Source organism: Alosa alosa, chromosome 3 (genome assembly GCF_017589495.1).
Source record: "Alosa alosa isolate M-15738 ecotype Scorff River chromosome 3, AALO_Geno_1.1, whole genome shotgun sequence".
Classification (NCBI taxonomy): domain Eukaryota; kingdom Metazoa; phylum Chordata; class Actinopteri; order Clupeiformes; family Clupeidae; genus Alosa; species Alosa alosa.
The window spans coordinates 3,938,491-3,962,739 of record NC_063191.1 but is presented as its reverse complement, the minus strand read 5'-3'; the positions used below and the strand labels follow the sequence as shown (position 1 = coordinate 3,962,739).

At 43.8% G+C, this 24,249-nt stretch overlaps 1 protein-coding gene across 1 annotated transcript; it reads left to right on the top strand.

The window, feature by feature from the left end:
- On the top strand, nucleotides 1-24,249 carry poglut2 (protein O-glucosyltransferase 2). Its single transcript, XM_048238537.1, has 10 exons — nucleotides 1-552; nucleotides 1,803-2,008; nucleotides 4,041-4,246; nucleotides 6,629-6,706; nucleotides 8,684-8,856; nucleotides 9,255-9,492; nucleotides 11,190-11,399; nucleotides 13,075-13,164; nucleotides 21,553-21,657; nucleotides 24,072-24,249. The coding sequence occupies exons 1-10, from the start codon at nucleotides 365-367 to the stop codon at nucleotides 24,087-24,089; spliced, it is 1,512 nt and encodes a 503-aa protein (XP_048094494.1). The 5' UTR covers nucleotides 1-364; the 3' UTR covers nucleotides 24,090-24,249.

The window sequence follows — 24,249 nt, the reverse complement described above, 5'->3', positions numbered from 1 at the left end:
GAGTGCTTGGGACAGCACCGGGATTCCCTTCATTCCGAGCGAAATTTTGGAACTGTTAGAACGGAAGCCTCGCGGCGATCATGCAATATCCAAACAATTTCAAGTTTGCCTTAGTCTAGACTATGTGCTTTGGGAGCGAAGCTCAATAAAGACAAGCGTCCACTTTATGCTTTCAGAGGAGCCGCTGAGTATTCCGTTCGAGTTGAGACACGTAGTTTAGCTGCTGTCCAGATGTCGACTGATAGGCGCAAGGTTGGGACGCGCTTACCAGTGCAGGCGCTGACACCAGTTCGTGGAAGCAGTGTTTGCCGAGAGCAATAACCGACAAACTCATTCTACTAGAACAAAGTGGCCTGGACTCGACATGTTGAGGAAACCGCTGTTGTCGTATTTGTGCGTTCTGGCACTTGTGTTGCAGATATTACCCGGAACGTTTGCTGGATCACTGCCGAGCGCTGCCAAAAGTGTGGTGTGGGGACCAGGTCTAAAGGCGAAGGTGGTCCTCCCTGCGCGTTATTTCTTCATTCAAGCTGCTGACAGCGACGGGAAAAAGTGAGTATCATGTATATAGTAGGTCATGTAGGCCCGTAACTCCCAACAACAGAGTAACACAACTTTGTTACAGTTGTAGCTGGCATCGATATGATGGGACATTGTAACTTATTGTTGGTTGAGGCCGGGGGGGAGCTAGTAAAGTCCCCGAATGCGCGTGGAATTCGCAGAAATATCTAGGGCTGTCTTCGGAATTCGCATCAGTTATGCCTGGGTTTGTCTTCTAAACTGGTAATTCTGCCAACAATCCCAGTTATCTCTAATTCTGCGGCCGGGAAGTGTGGCTACGTGTCGGTGGCTTGTGTCTTGTTTCCCCGATACCTGGTTTTATCCATGAGGGTCAGATGTCTTTTTCAGTTTTTCAGCCACCCTGCCCCTCGCTACGTCATGTTTTTGTTCCTGTCTGGAAGCTATATATCACACCTCTCCGTCTAGTTCTCATGCGCGGAAGCGTGGGAATGTCTGACGGAGAAGTTTGCTCACGTCTGGGGAATTCCTACACGAGGCATCTAGTCAACCCACGAAACTAAACCCATACTATAACCATATACGACCAATGAATCCATAATGTAACCGTAGGGACCTACTGAGCCCATATCCATAGGGCCTCATGAATCCATCATAGCCATAGGGCCTTACTGAATCAGGGATGCTGCTAGATAATTTGGGCCCTATGACAGACAATAATTTTGGGCCCCTTGATAATGTATAACATTATGGGGGGGGGGCTCTCTCTGGGGCCCCTGTCAGTGTTAGAATCATGCCACCACACCCCCCCCAGTGGGCCCATTTAATAGTGTAATATATAAGCCCACTGAATCCATAATGTATCCATAGGTGGGTGGGGTAACGAACCACTGAATTCATAGGTGATGGATTACATATGAGTATGGTAGGGGTGGATGGATTGACAGATGAGTGTTGTGATGGATTATGTGTGTTGTGATGGATTATGAGTGTGGTGATGGATTATGAGTGTTGTGATGGATTATGATGGATTATGAGTGTTGTGATGGATTATGAGTGTTGTGATGGATTGACAGATGAGTGTTGTGATGGATTGACAGGTGAGTTTGGTGATGGATTGACAGGTGAGTGTGGAGATTGATTGACAGGTGAGTGTGGTGATGGATTGACAGGTGTGTGTGATGATGTATTGACAGGTGAGTGTGGAGATTGATTGACAGGTGAGTGTGGTGATGGATTGACAGGTGGTGATTGATTGACAGGCGAGTGCTTTGCTGTTTCAGCTTCACACGCTCCCCTGGAGAGAAGACGTTTGAGGTGAAGATCTCCTCGCCAACAGAACCATTCTCCCGCATCTGGATCCAGGTTCTGGATCGAAATGATGGTTCCTTCGTGGTGCGGTACCGAATGTACGCCAGCTACACGGACCTCCACATCCAAGTTCTACTGCAGGACAAGGACGTAGCCCGATCTCCGTATGTTCTCCAAGGTAGAACGCAGAACGGTTCTTAGGTCTCTGTGGTGTGTGAGGACACTTGTGTGTGGTGTTAAGAAGCTCATGTAGGGCATCACCTGCCGACCTGTAGAAGCTAACAACAGCTTCAGGACTCACAGATCACACGGTCTGCTAGCTAACATCTACCACATGCACCGCTCTCTCTCTCCCTCCTCTCTCTCTCTCCCTCCTCTCTCTCTCTCTCTCTCTCTCTGTCTCCATCTTCTCTCTTGCTCCTCTCTCTCTCTCTCTGTCTCCATCTTCTCTCTCTCTCCCTCCTCTCTCTTTCTCCTCTCTCTCTCCTCTCATCTCTCTCTCTCTCTCTCTCTCTCTCTGTCTCCATCTTCTCTCTCTCTCTTTTTTTTTCTCTCTCCTCTCTCTCTCTCCCTCCTCTCTCTCTCTTCTCTCTCTTCTCTCTCTCTCTCTCTCTCTCTCTCTCTCAATTCAAATCAAGCTTTATTGGCATGAACGTTGCATGACATGTACACATAAGAGGGAAAAATAAAATAAATACCAGTTGTGGAATTCACATATGAGAGGACATACAAGTACACATAGAAGACATAAAAGGTAAAACAACAATTCTAATAATAACAACAAATGTACAACATTGTTGGTGGTTGTGTGCCCCTCAGGTTATGGCAGGCTGCTACAAATGTTGCAGCCAGAATGGCCACATCCTTGTTCTCTCTGAGGATGTGGCCATTCAGCCTCATTTGTCCAGGTTTGAAACTCAGGGAGGGTTGAATTTAATTTACTGAATAATAATGTCCGTATTACCTCATATTTTGGGCATTCTGTTAGGAAGTGGAGCTCTGTCTCCACAGCCCCCAAGCTGCAGTGTGGGCATAGCCTCTCCTCTCTGGCCGTATCGACCAAGGGAGTCACCTCGTAGCCTCTCTCACCTCTCTCACTTTCTCAGGTGCAGTATATCATGAGGGTTGTGACTCTCTCAATTTTCAATTTCAATTTCAATGGAGCTTTATTGGCATTACTCAATTAAGCAGTGTTTTCAAAGCAAATAACATATAAAAAAACAACACAGATACAATATCTGTTTGTAAAAAAAGTATTACTATTCATACTATACTGTATATTTATCAATGTGCTATCATGGGTATTGATTATTGGTATAAAGCAAAGCATGTCTTTGTTTGTACTCTGTAATTTCTGTTAAATAAGATGCAAATTCATAATTGGTTTAGATTTTTTGGAAACATTTCAATTTGTTGGATTGTTCAATATTGTTTAGCCAATATTCATAGTACTCATCTTGTGTAGTTTTTTCAATGAGTTTTAGTTTTGCCTGCATAATGTCCATTACATTTAGGTCATATTTTGCTGAAAAGGATCACTCTCTGGGTGTTTTCGTCTTTGTAGAAGGGCACTATAATGACATGCATTGGTGTTGGAAAAAAGTAAATGATAATAAAATTTGGATGTTCTTTTCTGTATATCGGTTAAGAGATAAGAGAGGGAATCGGCCAAGTTCTGCCCTGCAAGCAAGATTTGATGCATGTCTGTGTACTCCTAGGATGTTTTTGCAGACTTCAAGATGAAATATTTCAATTGGACTTTTGTCCCATGCATCATAATTGAATTGGTACTTGGTGCCCCAAATCTCACTCCCATACAAAATAATGGGTTTGATGACCGAGTTAAAAATTTTCAGCCACAATCTGACTGGAGGGTTAAATTGGTATACCGATTTTTTTATTGTGTAGTAGGCTTTACGTGCTTTATCGGTTAAGTCTTTTATTGCCAAATCAAAACTTCCTGATGACGAAATTGTCAGGCCCAAATAGTTATAGTTTGTCACCTGACAGAGCTTATCTCCCCCAAGGGTGAACTCTCTCTCTCTCTCTCTCTCTCTCTCTCTCTCTCTCTCTCTCTCTCTCTCTCTCTCTCTCTCTCTCTCTCTCTCTCTCTCTCAGGTATATCATGAGGGTTGACTATCTCTCTCTCTCTCTCAGGTATATCATGAGGGTTGACTCTCTCTCTCTCTCTCTCTCTCTCTCTCTCTCAGGTGCAGTATATCATGAGGGTTGTGACTGCCCAGAACCTGATGGCAAGGTGTGGGCGGAGCATATGCATTGCCCCGCCTCCTTCCCTCAGATTGACAGCGACCTGTCGCTGTTTCCAGAGGTCCATCTGCAGAGCATCGCTGAGGAGATCCCCAGTCGCTTTGGCCAGCGTCAGAGCCTGTGTCACTACACCGTCAAGGACAACAAGGTACACACACACACACACACACACACACACACACTCAATGCTAGAGTGCTATTGGGAGAGTCGGGAGAATTCCCGGTGAGCTGGTGGTGTTTTGGGGCCAGGCTGATTACTGTGAGTGTAAAAAGCGCATGATATTGCTGTTTGAATATGTTCTTTGCTGTGCCCTCCAGCAGCCAGCACTGTGCGACTGCAGCCCTCCACTTCCACCCCTCCCCACAGCCCTGGACATGACTATGATGACCTGACATGTGGCCCTGGACATGACTATGATGACCTGACATGTGGGCCTGGACATGACTATGATGACCTGACATGTGGGCTTGGACATGACTATGATAACCTGACACGTGGGCTTGGACATGACTATGATGACCTGACATGTGGCCCTGGACATGACTATGATGACCTGACACGTGGGCTTGGACATGACTATGATGACCTGACACGTGTGCCTGGACCCTTATCCCACACTTAACCTATCTCTTCTGTGATCCCAGAAATATTCTCTTTGATTTGTATCTCACTTCTTCCCAGTCAAGATGGAGAGCTGACTACAATGAGGAGTGGGCCTGGGACCTGTGTGTGTGTGTGTGTGTGTTTGTGTGTGTGTGAGGAGTGGGCCTGGGACCTCTGTGTCTGTGTCTGTGTGTGTGTCATTGTGGTGAGCTGACGTCTGAGCTCTGTAATTTGCTGAGACTGATCAAATGCCTTTGTGTGTGTGTGTGTGTGTGTGTGTGTGTGTGTGTGTGTGTGTGTGTGAGGAGTGGGCCTGGGACCTGTGTGTGTGTGTGTGTGTCTGTGTCTGTGTGTGTGTGTCATTGTGGTGAGCTGACGTCTGAGCCCTATAATTTGCTGAGACTGATCAAATGCCTTTGTGTGTGTGTGTGTGTGTGTGTGTGTGTGTGTGCCCTGTCTAGAATACAACATATTTTTGCCAACGTCCATCTTATGAGCAAGACACTGAGTCAATTGAATGACAAAACGGTTTCTTTAGTGAGAAAGTGGTTCGGACTGAACACTCATACTACCAGAGACATCATTTTCCAGTCCAAACAGGATGGGGGTTTTGGTGTTCCAAACGTGGAGTGGATATATAATGCAACAAGACTGTCACACCTCCTTAAAATGCTGAACAATGATGACAACACCGTTAGGGAGCTTGCTAGATCATCTCTGTTCTTGGACATGAAACAACGCAAAGTCCCCCTGGCAAGAGAAAGTGAGCCAAGCTTCCTGGGCTTCAAAAGAAAATCAAACTTTAAAATGGAGACACACTGTGCTGGTTTTGGGGTCTGGTCAGATTGGCCTGACCTCAATGACCTTTGCGTAAGAGTCGGAGTATCCTTGGACTGGGTGAAACCTGACACAGATACCATAATTGTTTCTGAGGATTTGATAACTGACAGTTTAATCTCAGTAAGGGCTACTGTTGTGGATACAGGACATCATCTATCACCTGACAATGCACAAAGGCACCTTGTAAAGCTACAACAACAGCGACAGCAACAACACTGGACTGGTTTAAAACTACAGGGAAAGCTTGCTTGCCTTCCTACTGCAGACCATGCTGTCTCTCACTCAATACTCAAAAACTCTGCAGTTGATGAAGACATAGTGACTTTTGCAGCCAAAGCCAGATTACAAGTTCTTCCAACTAGACTCAATCTTTCTCTTTGGTACCCTAACACATTCTCTTCCCACTGATAGTCAGATAATTATTGAATCCCTGTCTCATGTTCTGAATGGCTGCTATGTGTATAAGGGAATGTACATTGCCAGACATGACAGAATTGTTGACTTACTAGTTGAACACATAATTCCATATGCTTCACCATGCAAAATCTACAAGAATGTATGCGTCTCACCTTGCATGTTCAAACTCTGTAATAGTGGATATAATGTGTTTTCAAATGTTGCTGCAAAAAAGCCAGATATTGTTGTTGTTGATGAGGACAGCAACCATTTTTGAAGTAGGCTGTGCATTTGACTACAGTCTAGAGGAAGCCTACCTTACAAAGCTTTTAAAGTATCAGCCACTCAGAGACATTGTTGTACAGCTTGGGTACAAATGTAAGCTGTTGGTGTATATATTTGGAAGCCTAGGTAATGTCCACAGACTAGTAGTCAGGGGGTTGCAGATTGCTGGTCTCTCTAAGACAAGAGCAAAGGCTCTAGCAAAATTCTGCTCAATTTCTGTGATAATTGGCAGTCGCCACATCTGGAGAAGGCGCTGTTTTTTGTACCCATGAACTGAGACCAGAGGCATAGGCTACTGGGTTTACAATGCTGGTATCTAAGATTGTTTGTGTTCAATGAAATCTACTGTAAAATGTGAACACAAATAAAGATATTAAAATGTGTGTGTGTGTTTGTCACCTGCAGGTTTACATTAAGACTCACGGCGAACATGTGGGATTCAGGATCTTCATGGATGCCTTCCTCCTCTCTCTCACACGCAAAGTGAGTGATACTTCTCCCTCTTTTTTACACACACACACACACACACACACACACACACACGTGCATGTAATAACTATTAGGTAACTGTGTTGGCTATGTGACTGTTAATGAGTGCAGGGCTCATGTGTGTCCAGCAGAGGGCAGTGTGGTTCTGTGTGTGTGAGTGTGGGCGGTCAGTGTAAATCCTGCAGAGTCCTCATGTCGTCTCTGCTACCTCCTCACTGTCACTCTCACGCTGCACAAGCTGAGAGCCTGGCCTTCCCCACCCAGCTGCAGTGCTCGGCCTCCTCACCCCACCAGGGCAGAGCCCAGAAGATCACCACTGACCGCAGAGCCCAGAAGATCACCACTGACCGCAGAGCACTGACCACAGAGCACTGACCGCAGAGCACTGACCGCAGAGCACTGACCGCAGAGCCCAGAAGATCACCACTGACCACAGACCACTGACCACAGAGCACTGACCACATAGCCCAGAAGATCACCACTGACCACAGAGCACTGACCACAGAGCCCAGAAGATCACCACTGACCACAGAGCACTGACCACAGAGCACTGACTGCAGAGCCCAGAAGATCACCACTGACCACAGAGCACTGACCACAGAGCACTGACTGCAGAGCCCAGAAGATCACCATTGACCACAGAGCACTGACCACAGAGCACTGACTGCAGAGCCCAGAAGATCACCACTGACCACAGAGCACTAACCGCAGAGCACTGACCAGAGAGTCCAGAAGATACGATAAGATAAGACTTTATTTAATCTAATCCCACACTGGGTAAATGTACTTGTTACAACAGCCAGGGAAGATGGATCTAGCAACAATAAGAATAAATAGCAGAAAATATGAAACAATTAAACAATTGAATTCAATTAATTAAAAAATAAAATGTAGAAAAAAGTAGAATAGTGCACTAGAGTCTAAATAATAACAGTGCAGCGCTTCATGACTGCGGTATTATAGAGTCTAAATAATAACAGCGCTTCATGACTGCGGTATTATAGAGTCTAAATAATAACAGCGCTTCATGACGGCGGTATTAATAATAACATTGCAGTGCTTCATGACGGCGGTATTAATAATAACATCGCAGTGCTTCATGGCGGCAGTATTATAGAGTCTAAATAATAACAGCGCTTCATGACGGCGGTATTATAGAGCCTGATGACCGATGGAATGAAAGGCCTGCAGAAGCGTTCCCTCTTACAAGATGGATGCAGCAGTGTGTTGCTAAAAGAGCTGCTTAGCGCTCCCACTGACCGTGCAGGGGCTGAGAGGAGTTGGCCATGATGGAGGCCAGTTTGTCCAACAACCTCCTCTCACCCACCACCTCAATGGAGTCCGGAGAGCAGCCAATAACAGAGCCAGCCTTCTTAACCAGCTTATTTAGCCTCTTATGTAGCACAGCACTGACCACAGAGCCAGCCTTCTTAACCAGCTTATTTAGCCTCTTATGTAGCACAGTACTGACCACAGAGCCGAGAAGCTCAGCACTGACCGGAGGGGCCCGGGGCCAGAGGAGGGGGCACTGACACTAGTCTGGCTGGGCTCAGGTCAATCTCATCAGATGTTGTGCTGATTGGCTAAGCTTAAATGAGTCTCATTAGATGCTCTGCCCATTGGTTAAACTAAAGTGAGTCACAGCATATGCTTTGCTTATTTGTTAAGCTGAAGTGAGTCACAGCTGATTGGCTGGAACAGCAGAGAGTTCATACACATGCAGGGCTCACTGGCTGACCACTGACCTGCTCAGAGAGACGACCTCGTCCCTCATGGGCAACTCTCTGCTGTTACCAGCCAACTCAAGTAGTGTCCACCCTGTGTTTGAGCCCTGTGTGGCCTCTGATTGGTCTCCCGTCTGTGGCTCTGCACAGGTGAATGGTCAGTCAGTGAGCCCTGTGTGTGTGTTCTCTGGTCAGTCAGTGGTCAGTCAGTGCTGAGTGTGTGTTCTCTCTCTCTCTCTGTGAGCAGGTGCGTGTGCCAGACCTGGAGTTTTTTGTGAACCTCGGTGATTGGCCACTGGAAAAGAGGCGGCCCCCTGAGAAGCTCCACCCCATCTTCTCCTGGTGTGGCTCCAATGACACGCGAGACATCGTAATGCCGACCTATGACATCACAGAGTCCGTCCTGGAAACCATGGGCAGGTTAGAGGATGCCTCGTGTGTGTGTTTGAAGTTGTGTGAGTCTGAACGTTTGTGCGTGTGTCTGCGTGTGTGTTTGAAGTTATGAGAATGTGTGCATGTGTGTGATTCTGTGTGTGTAGGTTAAAGCTGTTGGGGTATGTGTGTCTAAAGGGGTGTGTGTGTATGTGTGTGCTGCAGCGCAGGCAGTGTCGCGTGCGCATGCGTGTGTGTGTGTGTGCCGCAGGTGTGTGTGTGTGTGTGTGTCGGCGGCGTCGCGTGTGTGTGTGTCGCCATGTGTCGCGGCGTGCAGCGCAGGTGTGTGTGTGTGTGTGCGTGCGTGTGTGTGTGTGTGCGCATGTGTGTGTGCGTGTGTGTGCGTGCGTGTATGTGTGTGTGTGTGCGCATGTGTGTGTGTGCAGGGTGAGCCTGGACATGCTGTCGGTGCAGGGCAGCAGTGGGCCCGGGTGGGAGCTGAAGAGCAGCAGCGCTATCTGGCGCGGCCGGGACAGTCGGCGGGAGCGTCTGCAGCTGGTCAAGATGGCGCGGGCCCACCCAGACCTGCTGGACGCCGCCTTCACCAACTTCTTCTTCTTCAAGCACGACGAGAGCCTCTACGGGCCGCTGGTCAAGCACATGTCCTTCTTCAGCTTCTTCAAGGTGTGACACGCACACACGCATGCGCGGACACACGCACACGTGTGTGTGAGAGGGAGAGAGAGAGCCTGCACATTTCTTTGTGTGTGTGTGTGAGAGAGCCTGCACGTTTCTGTGTGTGTGTGTGTGTGTGTGTTTGTTTGTTTTGTGTGTGTGTGTGTGTGTGTGTGTGTGTGTGTGTAAGAGAGAGCCTGCATGTTTCTGTGCGTGCAAGTGTTTGTATGTGTGTGTGTGTGTGTGTGTGTGTGTTATGTGTGTGTGTGTGTGTGTGTGTGTGTGTGTGTAAGAGAGAGCCTGCACGTTTCTTTGTGTGTGTGTGTGTTTGTTTGTTTGTGTGTGTGTGTAAGAGAGAGCCTGCATGTTTCTGTGCGTGCAAGTGTGTGTATGTGTGTGTATGTGTGTGTATGTGTGTGTATGTGTGTGTATGTATGTGTGTGTGTGTGTGTGTGTGTGTGTGTGTGTGAGAGAGAGCCTGTACGTTTCTGTGCGTGCGAGTGTTGTGTGTGTTATATCGTGGAGAGCAGGAGGAAAGCCTCCCTTGTTGTAGATTAACTCTGACTGTGTCACAGCGTCTATATGGTCGTCATTGGACACGCTATACGAATCTTACAGTAAGGTGGGGTGGGAGTGTGGCCTTGGATCATACAGTATGCCAGAGGTTACGCTTTACACAAACATGACTTCTCGTTAAATGAACTTGGATCATACAGTATGCCAGAGGTTACGCTTTACACAAACATGACTTCTCGTTAAATGAACTTGGATCATACAGTATGCCAGAGGTTACGCTTTACACAAACATGACTTCTCGTTAGTGTGGCCTTGGATTATACAGTATGCCAGAGGTTACGCTTTACACAAACATGACTTCTCGTTAGTGTGGCCTTGGATTATACAGTATGCCAGAGGTTACGCTTTACACAAACATGACTTCTCGTTAAATGAACTTGGATCATACAGTATGCCAGAGGTTACGCTTTACACAAACATGACTTCTCGTTAAATTAACTCAAACAAAACAAAAACATTTAACTTTGTCTACGTCAACAATCCTGGTCTCGCTCTCTCAGGGTTTCTCTCCCTGCAGTTATATATTATTGCTGTATCAGATGAGCACTACTATGATGTCATACCGTATCAGATGAGCACCACTATGATGTCATACTGTATCAGATGAGCACCACTATGATGTCATGCTGTATCAGATGAGCACTACTATGATGTCGTACTGTATCAGATGAGCACTACTATGATGTCATACCGTATCAGATGAGCACCACTATGATGTCATACTGTATCAGATGAGCACTCTTATGATGTCATGCTGTATCAGATGAGCACTACTATGATGTCGTACTGTATCAGATGAGCACTACTATGATGTCGTGCAGTTTCATATGAGCACTCTTATGATGTCATGCTGTATCAGATGAGCACTACTATGATGTCGTACTGTATCAGATGAGCACTACTATGATGTCGTACTGTATCAGATGAGCACTCTTATGATGTCGTACTGTTTCCGATGAGCACTACTATGATGTCGTACTGTATCAGATGTTTTTTTGTTCCTGCAGTATACATTCCAGATAATCACAGATAGGTATTGTTCCTGTAGTACAAATTCCAGATAAACTCAGATGGTTCTTGTTCCTGTAGTGTAGGTACCAGATTAACACAGATGGTTCTTGTTCCTGCAGTATAAGTACCAGATAAACGTTGATGGAACAGTGGCAGCCTACAGGCTTCCGTACCTGTTGGCAGGAGGGAGTGTGGTTCTGAAGCAAGACTCCCCCTACTACGAGCACTTCTACAGCCAGCTGCGGCCATGGCAACACTACATTCCCATCAAGGCCGACCTCAGCGACCTGCTCGACAAGATCCGCTGGGCTCGCAACCATGACGACGAGGTAATCACGGAGATGGCCATGGACTGCTGCTTGGGTGTAACAAGTGGGAAAGTGCAGAAAATGATGGATTAAGGTTCAAATAAGTTCATTTCCTTGTTTGGAAAACTTCTGGGTCCAGTTTCCTGTAGTGTGTAAAGTCCCTGTGACGAATTCTTTATCGGATTTGATTGTAGTGAATGCTCACAATTGCAGTGTTGTTAAATGAGATGATTGCTGTGTTGTGAAATGAGATGATTGCCATGTTATGAAACATGACACTGCTGATGTTATGAAAGGAAACGTGGAAGACTTGGAGACTTAATGGAATAGTTTCTGATTCCATTTGTCTAAGTTTATCTTTTGCTAAATTCAAAAATGGTGAGAGCACAGTAAGGAACATGTAGCTTAGCCGCAGTAAGGCGTCCAAGTTGGAAAGTATGAAATCTACCAGTTATCTCGCGTCATTTCACCGAAACACGCCCCCCTTTTGGTCGGAATATCAGCTGTCTGACTCGGGGCTCTTGGTAGTGCACCGAGCTGAATGTGCAAGTTGAAAACAAAGATGGCTGCGCTCATAATTGCTGAAGTTGAGATGTATTTTCTTTGTATTTGTCCTAGGTTGGTCGATTTAAAGTGATATTCCAGCGAAAATTGACCCAAGGGCGTTTTTCTGCATTAAAACACATCAAATAAGCCGTGGAGACAGTATTTTTCGTTGATCAACCACTACAGTGCTGAAGTGCCCTTGAGCAAGGCACCTCACCCCTCACTGCTCCCTGAGCGCCACTGTTGTTGCAGACAGCTCACTGCGCCAGGATTAGTGTGTGCTTCACCTCACTGTGTGTGTTTCACTAATTCACGGATTGGGTTAAATGCAGAGACCAAATTTCCCTCACGGGATCAAAAGAGTATATATACTTATACTTATACTTATACTTATACTTACAGAGCTTGCTCCGGTATATGCTATAACCCCAAATCGCAAGCAGTGGATTAGCTAAGGGCCATGAGCGGAACGCTTCCCAAATATCATTTTTTAACCAGTAATATTGTTCAAAACAGCATCAAACCTTGTCAGTAGCTTGCTCAAGGTCCCTACACATAAAACAAAGCACCAACAACGTAGTTAACAAACCCGGAGTTTATTACAGAAGACTGTTAATCTCACAGAAGACTGAGATCTCACACAGAGATGACTCCTATTGCCGGAAGGCAATGCCTTATACGGACTTTCCTTCGGAGCTGGTAGGAGGACAGTTGGTAAGTGTTCTTTTGGTCTTCTGTAATAAACTCCGGGTTTGCTTACTACGTTGTTGGTGGTTCGTTTTATGTGATCTTTATGTGAGCTGTGATCTGACATCACCTGGTATCATCAAACTAGGGCATATGTCAGCACTGTTAGTGTGGCCAGCTCCACTTAAGAACTAGGGGATATTTCATCAACAGCTATTTCCCCTGATGGAGCTGGTCCAGTTAGACCACTCTGTTCAGAGGGTGTGGTTGTCCAGTAAGGGTATATGATGTATTATAAGTATCATTAATTGTTATTAATCAATTGTAATCAATACCCATACATATCCCACCTGGTGCTTTCTTTCTCTCATTTTCTCTCTCTTGCTTGCTCTGTGGTCCCTCTCTCCCTCCTCTCCCCCTCCCTCTCTCCCCTCTCTCTCCTCTCTTTATCTCTCTCTCTCAGGTTAAGAAGATAGCATTAGCTGGACAGGAGTTTGCACGCACATACCTAATGGGAGACGACATCTTCTGTTACTACTTCAGACTCTTCCAGGTAACGTCCTGCTAACCCACTTACACTCTCACACAAACATGGTGCTGGTAGTGTAGTGTAGTGTGGTGGTTAAGGGGCCGGGTGCTGATAGTGTAGTGTGGTGTAGTGTGGTGTGGTGGTTAAGGGGCCGGGTGCTGGTAGTGTAGTGTGGTGGTTAAGGGGTCGGGTGCTGGTTGTGTAGTGTGGTGTGGTGTGGTGGTTAAGGGGTCGGGTGCTGGTTGTGTAGTGTGGTGTGGTGGTGTGGTGTGGTGTGGTGTGGTGGTTAAGGGGCCGGGTGCTGGTAGTGTAGTGTAGTGTGGTGTGGTGTAGTGTGGTGGTTAAGGGGCCTGGTGCTGATAGTGTAGTGTGGTGTAGTAGGTGGTTAAGGGGTCGGATGCTGGTAGTGTAGTGTGGTGGTTAAGGGGCCGGGTGCTGATAGTGTAGTGTGGTGGTTAAAGGAGAATTCCGGTGTGATATTGACCTAAAGTGTAATGTATCTCCACACTTCATTAAATAATTCAGTGGAAATGCATGGATTCCAGTTTCTTCCAGTAGCAGCAACTGGAATCCATGCATTTCCACTGAATTATTTTTGGAATCTGATCCCTCATCATACCACACTTCATTCTTACTCGAGGGCCTGACATTTAAAAACGACATTGACTAAATTCAAGATGGCTGCAAACGCTTTTAAACAGTAGATTCAATCTACTGTCTGTAAATCGTCTTGTATAAAAACTACCAGTGCTTTTTGAAAGTTCTCAAATGTCTGGATTTAAATGTCAGGGCCCTACGGAAGTCTACCAATGAAGTGTGGAGATACATTGAGCCTCGTAAATGGGTGTAAAACAGTGATTTATTTGCATGGTTAGCCCGATGCCGAAGCACCACTATTGAAAAAGCTGTTGGAGCATCGGCTAACTAGCGCCAGATTTTAGAGTGCAGGGGACAAGCCGACATGGGCTATGAGACATACGTTCACACTCGGTATGATGATTCAATACACTTTAGGTCAATATCACACCGGAATTCTCCTTTAAGGGGCGGGTCTGGTATGCAGTAGCCAGACACGTTATGGGTTTGTTTTGCCCTTGAGCAAGGCACTTAACCCTAAGTTGCTAGTGGCTTCTGCCGTTCTCTGGGTGGTGTATGTGTGTGTGTGTGTGTGTGTGTGTGTGTGTGTGTGTGCGCGGTGCGTGTGCTATCTATTAATATGAGTTTAAACCTTGGCATAGATATACAGATGTAGTTCAAACTAATTTACTGTATGAATGAAACAGTGTAGCGTGCACATGTCTGTGTGTGTGTGTGTGTGTGTGTGTGTGTGTGTTCACATGTCTGTGTGTGTGTGTGTGTGTGTGCGCTCACATGTCTGTGTGTGTGTGTGTGTGTGTGTGTGTGTGTGTGTGTGTGCATCTCCTGCTCTTATCAGATGAAGCTCTTATCAGATGAAGCTCTTATCTTATCTGGCCATCCTGTCAGTGACACTTTTACAGGAACACACTCAAGGACACTGGCACAACAGAGAGCCATCACACCACAGACACTGGACCAGTGGCGGAACAAGTCAGAGCACCATGGCCGGGCCCTTTATTAAACTCATCATAACATCATTTTACAACATAGGCTACACATGCCCAAAACAGCCGCCTTTACAAGCTTCAGCCACGGAGAGCAACTATGTAATTTTGAAGTCCATCGAACGCATATGAAGTGTAAACCAAGAGAACAACAACAAAAACATTAGGCTACATGACCCCTAATAATAAAACAACAATAATACGCAGCACTATTTGAAGGGCATAATGACGAGCCTTTAGCCCGGCCGAACTCGCCCACGATGTTTTGTGTATGCATATTTTCTTTGCTCTCTCATTCTCTATGGTGGTTTTAATGATCTTTAACTTGGAGAATGAGCTCAGAGGTTGCAACGGTGACGGGAAGAGTCAAAAATAAAATTAGGGCGGTGCAAATCTCACTGAATGCAGAAGTTACTGCTGGGTGGTTGCATTGGCGAGCGAGGGTGGCTTCGGGGCTCAAGCCCTAATCTCTTTCAAAAGCCCCTAATATTTTTTGTATGTGTTTTCAATTTCCAACGATTCTAATTTCTAATTTAACTTCCCTCGGTTTCTCTATAAATGTTACAAAATGTAGCCTACTAGCTTACTTTCAAAAGCCCAATATTGACAGATAATCTGATTTCCCACACAATGAGTTTAGGCAATGCCAGAGTCGGTGATGCGGTTTACGCCATAAACCTGGCAGGAAAGTTCAGAGCGGGCGCAGTCAGTTTAAACAGCAAGCCGGTAAGAAAACTATTGTCAAGACATTATGCAATTAGGCTATTGTACCCGAATACAAAAAATAAACTTCAGAAAGACAGAAAGTTTGTTGTACTGTATTCTGTAGTCTGTATTCTGTAGTCTCAATGACCGAATCAGTAGATATACCTGTTGTCAGTTGAGTTCGTTCAATTTATTGTAGGCTAGTAGCCTAGGCAAATATGAAACGGAGATGTAACGTGGCTACTGGCGGGATTTTGAACTTGCATGTTTCATGCATTTTAGGGCAAAAAATACCATGAGATTGATGTGTTCTCCATTTGAGGAACGTAATCAATTGTGGACGTGCACAGACAGCTCAGACACAGAGCGCATATAGGCCTAGGTTAGGCTACTTTCACTTTCTAGAGCACATTCATTAGGCTACGTAAAAGATGCTTCATACCAAAACAACAATCAAACATCACATTATCAAATGTATCATGACGTGTTGTCACAAAGACTTACTCCAATTAGAAAATCGAACCAAAATAATGTAGGCTAAGTGTAAGTGTTCTCTCATTGATGCCTGTAGGAGACAATATCGTTGATCCAATTTTGTAAATTTGCACGTCGTAAAGTTCAATATGAGAGTTAAAATAAAGCCAGTCATACAGCAGAACATTTTATTCAATATTTTACACCTACTAAATCATCAAAGTAAATTTCAAAACTTTTCAGCAACCGTGGAGTCATAACTCGTCCTGACTGGGGCAACCTATAAGCCTAATACGCCCCACTCTGATGAAAAATGATTGAAAAGAAACCGCTTGCATGATCTTTAGCTCCTCCGCCTTGTGCGCCGGGAGAGGCCCGTCCCCACCTTACCCGGAGGTGGGGGAGGGGCGCCCTCGCACCGGGCCCCTGTGGGTCCCGGGCCAGGGGCGTGCTGCACCCCCCGCACCACCTCAGGCTCCGCCCCTGCACTGGACACACACACACACACACACATTAAAGAAAGCATAATCACTAAGTTGAAATGTAAAAAATGTAGACCCAATGTAAAAAATGTCAATTCTTATTAGGCCTTATCATATCTTAGTCAAACCTTAACTATGTCCAGCTGGTTGGGTTATAAGATAGAAGAACAATGCTGCATTCTCTTATGCAAAGTAATGTAGCAATGACAACTCTTCATAAAAACATTGCTTAGTAATGTAGCAATGCAAACTCTTCATAAAAGCATTGGTAAGTAATGTAGCAATGCCAACTCTTCATAAAAGCATTGCTTAGTAATGTAGTAATGCAACTTATTCATAAAATCATAGCTAAGTAATGTCAGCAGCAAATTATTGCCCTATTGTGCAGAAATATCTGGTTCAACACTACTTATAAAAGAGTCATTGAACAAGACTGTTGTTGAAGCACTCAACCTAGAGGTCTGTAAAGCTATGGCATGTGTGCTTAGACATGTGCTGGATTGTGCTGATGGGGCAGAGTTGAGTTGCCTGCTCTTGTCCCTTGCGCTCACCAAACGTCCAATCCATTTCTCAGATCCCCAGTCCTCCCACTAGACCTTACAGTAGTGCACTGCAACACATACAATCCAACCAAGTGATCTTATACTAGGATAAAATAGATAAAATAGAAATTAGTATGAATAGACTGACCTAGTGCTATCTCGACAAATAATTATTATATATTTAAGACTTATTTTAAGGAGTCTTATCAAGACAAATTTGCTCACTACACTGGCAGACAAATTTGCTTGTTCTTAGGATGAGACATCTTAAAATAAGTCAAACTCTTCTTAAAGTAAGTCAAATGATTTTTACGAGAAAGCGCTAGGTAAATCTCTTTATACTGAAAACAATATCAAATAGATGTTTTGATCTTGATATAATATTAATAAAACTTTGTTAGATTTGATTGGATAAGCAGTTTTTGCAGTGTAGAGGTAACCTTACACAATTATTCATAAATATGAGTGACTACATTGAGAATATAAACCCAATGAAACTTAATTAAATTCACAAAGATAATAAAACTGCCTGTATTTCTAAGGCTTAAAGTCCAAACTAACAAAAATCTGGAATGCTACATGAAGTTTAACAGACAATATGTATTCTTCAGACTGAGCCAACAAGCAGAATATGTCTAACTAAATAGGCTACCGCTCGGGTGGTCTTAATGTATCTATAGAAATAGGACATTGCAAATGATCTAACTAAATAGGCTACCACTCGGGTGGTCTTAATGTATCTATAGAAATAGGACATTGCAAATGATCAGGACATTGCAAATGATCCCGCTCGGGTGGTCTTAATGTATCTATAGAAATAGGACATTGCAAATGATCCTGGCAGGAGATACTCAACGGCAACAGTAAGGAGGATCAAGATGCAATACACTTTCTTCAAAAACTCCTAAATATATTTCAGTAATGATAGAAAAAGAAATATTTTTACAACAAACAATTGTATAATTCAAAGCATATGTGAGAGTCAGAGAGAGAGAGAGAGAGTCAGAGAGAGAGAGAGAGTCAGAGAGAGAGAGAGAAAGTGAAAAGTGTGGACAAATGCACCCATAGTTTGCTCTTTCTACACTGTTGTTATGTGTTCACCTCAGTTGCAACCTAGCACACTGTTGGTATTATTAAAGCCAACCTAGCACACTGTTGGTGTTATTAAAGCCAACCTCACACTGTTGGTATTATTAAAGCCAACCTCACACTGTTTAATTAAAGTGAGTGACGGAAAAGCAGCATGTGTGGAAAATCCTTCAATATTTCCATTGTTTACACTCTTGATTATTTACACAATAATTTTACACAATTCCATGCATGCTATTTCTGTATTGTTCTACGCAAAAAACATGAAGGGGGTTGGTGTGTCCAAATGTTTGTATACAGTACTGCCATCTCACGTGGCATCCTCTTTATATGGCACAAGAGCTGTCCTTGAAACTGAGGTGGAACAAGTGTGTGTGTGTGTGTGTGTGTGTGTGTGTGAGAGAGAAACAGAGAGAGAAAGAGAGAGAGAGAGAGAGAGAGAAACAGAGAGAGAAAGAGAGAGAGAAAGAGATCTGGGAAGAGGGGGATATGAATGGAATAGATTGTTTAGATTTGCCTGTGCTATCTATTAATATGAGTTTAAACCTTGGCATAGATATACAGATGTAGTTCAAACTAATTTACTGTATGAATGAAACAGTGTAGCCTTAAACCTAATTTAGAAATGATAGTGTAGCCTTAAACCTAATTTATAAATGAAACAGTGTAGCCTTAAACTTAATTTATAAATGAAACAGTGTAGCCTTAAACCTGATTTATAAATGATAGTGTAGCCTTAAACCTGATTTTGAAAGCTGTAGTGATTATCACAGTGCTGTCTGATTGACACATAATGAGTTGATAAAAAGCTGTTGACGGTGCTGTTTCTGGAGAAAGCGTGTTTGTGTGTGTGCATGTGTTATGTCTGTGTGCGTGTGTGTGTGTGTGCGCACGTGTGTTTGTGTGCGTGCATGTATGTGTGTGTGCGCATGTTTGCGTGCATGCATGCGTGTGTGTGTGTGTGTGTGCATTTGTATGTCTGTGTGTGTGTGTGTGTCAGTGTCAAAGGTGGCAGGCTGAAAGAAGAAGTGACTGAAAGTGCTGACTTGTGTGTATTGGAGGGGTCCGGGAGTTCACCACTCCTGTAGAAGAGAAAAGAGGTCGAGAGACACAGAACAGTGGAGGAAGAGAAACCACAGAGAGACTTCAACCTCTAGATCACAGACAGACACACTTCAACCTCTAGATCACAGAAGAGACACTTCAACCTCTAGATCACAAACAGACACTTCAACCTCTAGATCACAAACAGACACACTTCAACCTCTAGATCACAGACAGACACACTTCAACCTCTAGATCACAGAAGAGACACTTCAACCTCTAGATCACAGAAGAGGGAGGGAGAGAGAGAGAGAGAATACTTAATGAAACGATTACTCGAGTAACTCAAATAATTCGATTACAAAAAATGATCGAGGCAAATTCTCTGCCTGAAGGCTTCACACGGACTGTTATTACTGACACACACACCACTTTCAGAATTAAATTGGCAAGATGACAGAGAGCCAAGAAACTGTCCGTAAAAGGCAGAAAGTGTCCAAAGTTTTGGGATCATTTCAAACTTAGAAAAAAAGAAGATACGGTGCAATGTGTCACAGAATTGGCGCACCACCACAGCACGTCAATGATGATCACCAGATCACCAAGCATAGCTGAATTGGCACACCACTACAGCACGTCACAGATGAGGCAACATCTGAGCCGAAAACATCCAGTTGTTAACACCAGATCACCAAGCGTAGCCGACACAAGGCAACGTAAACATTGCTGTTAGCTGATTTAAAGTACTGGCGCTAGTTAGAATACTGTATTTGTAGGGGCTGTAGCCTACTGGCGTGAGTCAAGATGATGCTAAGTTATGGAAACTTTAAGTAGTAAACTAAGTAAGGGATAATGTATAGAAAGTCATTATGGGGAAAATAAAGTCCCGAGGGCTTAACCGACCCCGACGGGACCAGCCGAGGGGTCTTGTTTCACTCTAAAAGGACTTATTTTCCCATAATGACCGGAGTTCTATACATTATCCCCGCTTTATTATAATGCTACTTTGCCAAAACGAAAAAAATAAACTCCATGATATGTCTCTTTTACACTTATTTGTTACCGCTCGGCCGTGGCTTTTTTTCTGAGAAACAAATAGTTTGCAACAACACACGCTGAACTTGAATCAAACTTGAATGCAAGTGAGGAATACACCAGAAAACTCCTCATCACACACACTCATCTCGTCTCTCTCTCTGTCTCTCTCTCCCTTGCGCACACACACAGTCACCTCACCAAATAGGCCTACCCCAGACATAACTATCATAGGTAATGGTAAATGTTGCTTAAAACGGATATACTTATTTTTTATATTTACTGTTTACTTTGAAGTGAGTAGGGCTAATTTACAGCATGACATTTGTTGTGCATATTAATAAATTGCATTTAACAACACAAAATAATTTTTTACTCGATTAATCGATGAAATAATTGACAGAATACTCAGTTCCAAAAATAATCGATAATTGAAGCCCTTGTACTTTATCAATCCACAAAGGGAACTTCAACCTCAAGATCACAGATGAGAGAGAGAGAGTAAGGGAACTTGCTCTGTTGTTATTCCAATGAACATTTACATGTATTCATTTAGCAGACGTTTATATATTACAGTATGTCATTTATATGACGAGGGTCGTTTATATCCAAAGCGGCTTGCATACAGTATGTCATTTATGACCAAGGTCATTTATATCCAAAGCGGCTTGCATACAGTATGTCTTTTATATGACTAGGGTCGTTTATATCCAAAGCGGCTTGCATACAGTATGTCATTTTATATGACTAGGGTCGTTTATATCCAAAGCGGCTTGCATACAGTATGTCATTTATATGACGAGGGTCACTGTCCCTGGGGCCACTGGGGTTAAGGGGCTTAATGTGCTGACACGGCTTTATGTTCTTCCCAATTACAGTGCCATAAGAAGGCATAGGTGAGGTTCATTTGATGACCCATTTCCAGTGTTTTCGCAGGAAAACAGCTCTCTGCTTTAATCACTTTATGGATGGGAAGTAGAGCAAGTGGAACACTTTGTTAAAGAAATATCAACTTTTATGAGGTTATTATGATGCGCGTTCTGCCAAATTGGCTTTAGTGTTCTCATATCCACAACAACTCAAATGTTATCCCTCACACTCGTTTGTGTGCGTCTGTGTGTGTGTGGGGGTTGTGTCTCTGTGGATGTTGACCTGTGTGTGTGTGTGAATGCATCTTTGTCTTTTTGTGTGTGGTGTGTGTGTGTGTGTGTGTGTGTGTGTGTGTGTGTGGATGTTGACCTGTGTGTGCGTGCATCTTTGTATTTTTGTGTTTGTGTGTGTGTCTGTGGATGTTGACCTGTGTGTGTGTGTGTGCGTGCAATTTTGTCTTTTTTATGTGTGTGTGTGTGTACATGTGTGTCTGTGTGTGAACGTTGACCTGTGTTTGTGTGTGTGTGTGTGTGTGTGTGTGTGTGCATGCATGCATCTTTGTGTGTGTGTGTGTGTGTGTGTGTTCAGGAATACGCTAAGCGGCAGGTGACTGAGCCGGAGGTCCGAGAGGGGATGGAGTTGGTGGAGCAGCCGACAGACGAGCTCTTCCCCTGCTACTGTTACCACACACAGGTCAACACACACACACACACACACACACACACACACAGGTCAACACACACACACACACACACACACACACACACACACACACAGGTCAACACACACACACAGACAGGTCAACACACACACACTCACACACACACACAGGTCAACACACACACACACACACACACACACACACACAGGTCAACACACACACACAGACAGGTCAACACACACAAACACACACACACACACACACACACACACACACAGGTCAACATACACACACACACACACACACACAGGTCAACACACATACACACACACAGGTCAACACATCACTTGAAACACACGTGCGCACACACACACACACACACACACACACACACACACACACACACACACACACACACACACACAAACCTGACATCCCAGTATCAGAGGGGCATCTTTACTTTACAGGTGTAGAGGAATGTGCAGCCATGAAGCCTGGCTGACCTTGTTATGCTATAAAACAGACACACACACACACACACGTACATAAATAAACACATGCATGCACATATATGCTGTCGTTCAACAGTTTAAATGTAGATATTGTATTAAAGATCAGTCATTTCTTTCTACAATAGTCATTTACAACATAAATGACTCTGTGAGACCATGAGTACAATTCAGAATACATATTACATTAGGACACAAATATGACATGTGCAATACTCAGTGTGTGACTCAGACTAGAGGGTGTGTGTGTGTGTGTTTATAGGCTAGTGACAAATGGTCAGAAAGGGCTTTAGTTTTTGAGATACCCCTACCGGAGGTAGAACTAAACCCAACAATGTTTTTCCTCATCTCTAAGGTCTCCCATATATGAAATGGATTCTTAGCTAAAAATATTTTACTGCTAAGATTGTTAAATTAACAGATATTTATAAATTATAAATTAGATATATATAAATTAACCCCAAAACCAAAGAAGAACTAAAATATAGCCTGTCCGTATTGGAGTTAAGGCATATAAATTAGTGCAGATCAATCACACAAGCTCTGAGAGCTTTGAAACTTAGCATGTGTATAGTCAGGAAGTTGCTGTACCTACTAGAAAAGACTGGATGTGAATATCTTGATGTATGGAATGAATAGATGTAAACATACACCTAAAATAAGCAGACATGCAAAAAATGAATATCTATGCAGAATGTTTTCATTTACTTTGTAGCTGCTTTACCAGGGATTGTCATAGAAACACATATGATGGCTTATGGGAAAGGTGGGGTCGTACTGAATCCAACAATACCAAATATGTAAATATAGTATGACGAATCAGGGTGTTCTGTCACTCAATGTATGAGGTGTCCAAAAAATGTTTTCTTTCATTTTGGAAAGAAAGTATGATATAAGAAAGTAAATATAGTATGATGAATCAGGGTGTTCTGTCACTCAATGTATGAGGTGTCCAAAAAATGTTTTCTTTCATTTTGGACACCTCATACATTGAGTGACAGAACACCCTGATTCGTCATACTATATTTACATATTTGCCATTGTTGGATTCAGTACAACCCCACCTTTCCCATAAGCCATCATATGTGTTTGCTATGATAATCCCTGGTAAAGCAGCTACAAAGTAAATGAAAACATTCTGCATAGATATTCATTTTTTGCATGTCCGCTTATTTTAGGTGTATGTTTACATGTCTCTATTCATTCCATACATCAAGATATTCACATCCAGTCTTTTCTAGTAGGTACAGCAACTTCCTGACTATAAACATGCCAAGTTTCAAAGCTCTCAGAGCTTGTGTGATTGATCTGCACTAGTTTATATGCCTTAACTCCCATATGGACAGGCTATATTTTAGTCCTTTTTTGGTTTTGGGGTGTATAACAATATCTGTTAATTTAACAATCTTAGCAGTAAAATATTTTTAGCTAAGAATCCATTTCATATATGGGAGACCTAAGAGATAAGGAAAAACATTGTTGGGTTTAGTTCTACCTCCGGTAGGGGTATCTCAAAAATGTGGGGCCATTGTCACTAGCCTATTTATTTATATGTGTGTGCGTGTGCGTGTGTGTGTGTTGTGTTAGTTCACAGCAGATTTCTCCATGGTGAGATGATATGAGCTTGGTGTCAGGTAAACACCACCACCGACTGTAAAGCCATTCAGTTTGATACAAGTGCAGATCAAAGAGTGGGCGGCCGCCATTGGGTGACCTGACGTGTCTCAGTCATTCTGTTGTTTGATCTGACTGAGTATTGCGCCATAATCACCTGCTATTTATCACTCTGACGCTCTGTCTGGTCCAGATATTGTTGCAGTCATGACATTGATCTAATCTCTCTTTCTCTCTCTCTCTCCCTCTTTCTCTCTCTCTCTCTTCCTCTCTTTCATCCTCTCTCTCTCCCTCTCTCTATCTCTCTCTCTACTCTCTCATAGGCCAAGGATGAGCTTTGAAAGATCATTGGGTCAGTTGTGAAAGCATCCCCTGATCTGCCGTTACATATGACAGCATTTCCTAAGTGCACATGTTGGGGTGGCCCCTCCCCCATGTAACACAGTAACAATTCTACTGAATGTTAGTTTTATAAGATTTTAATAAATATTTTTTCCAATA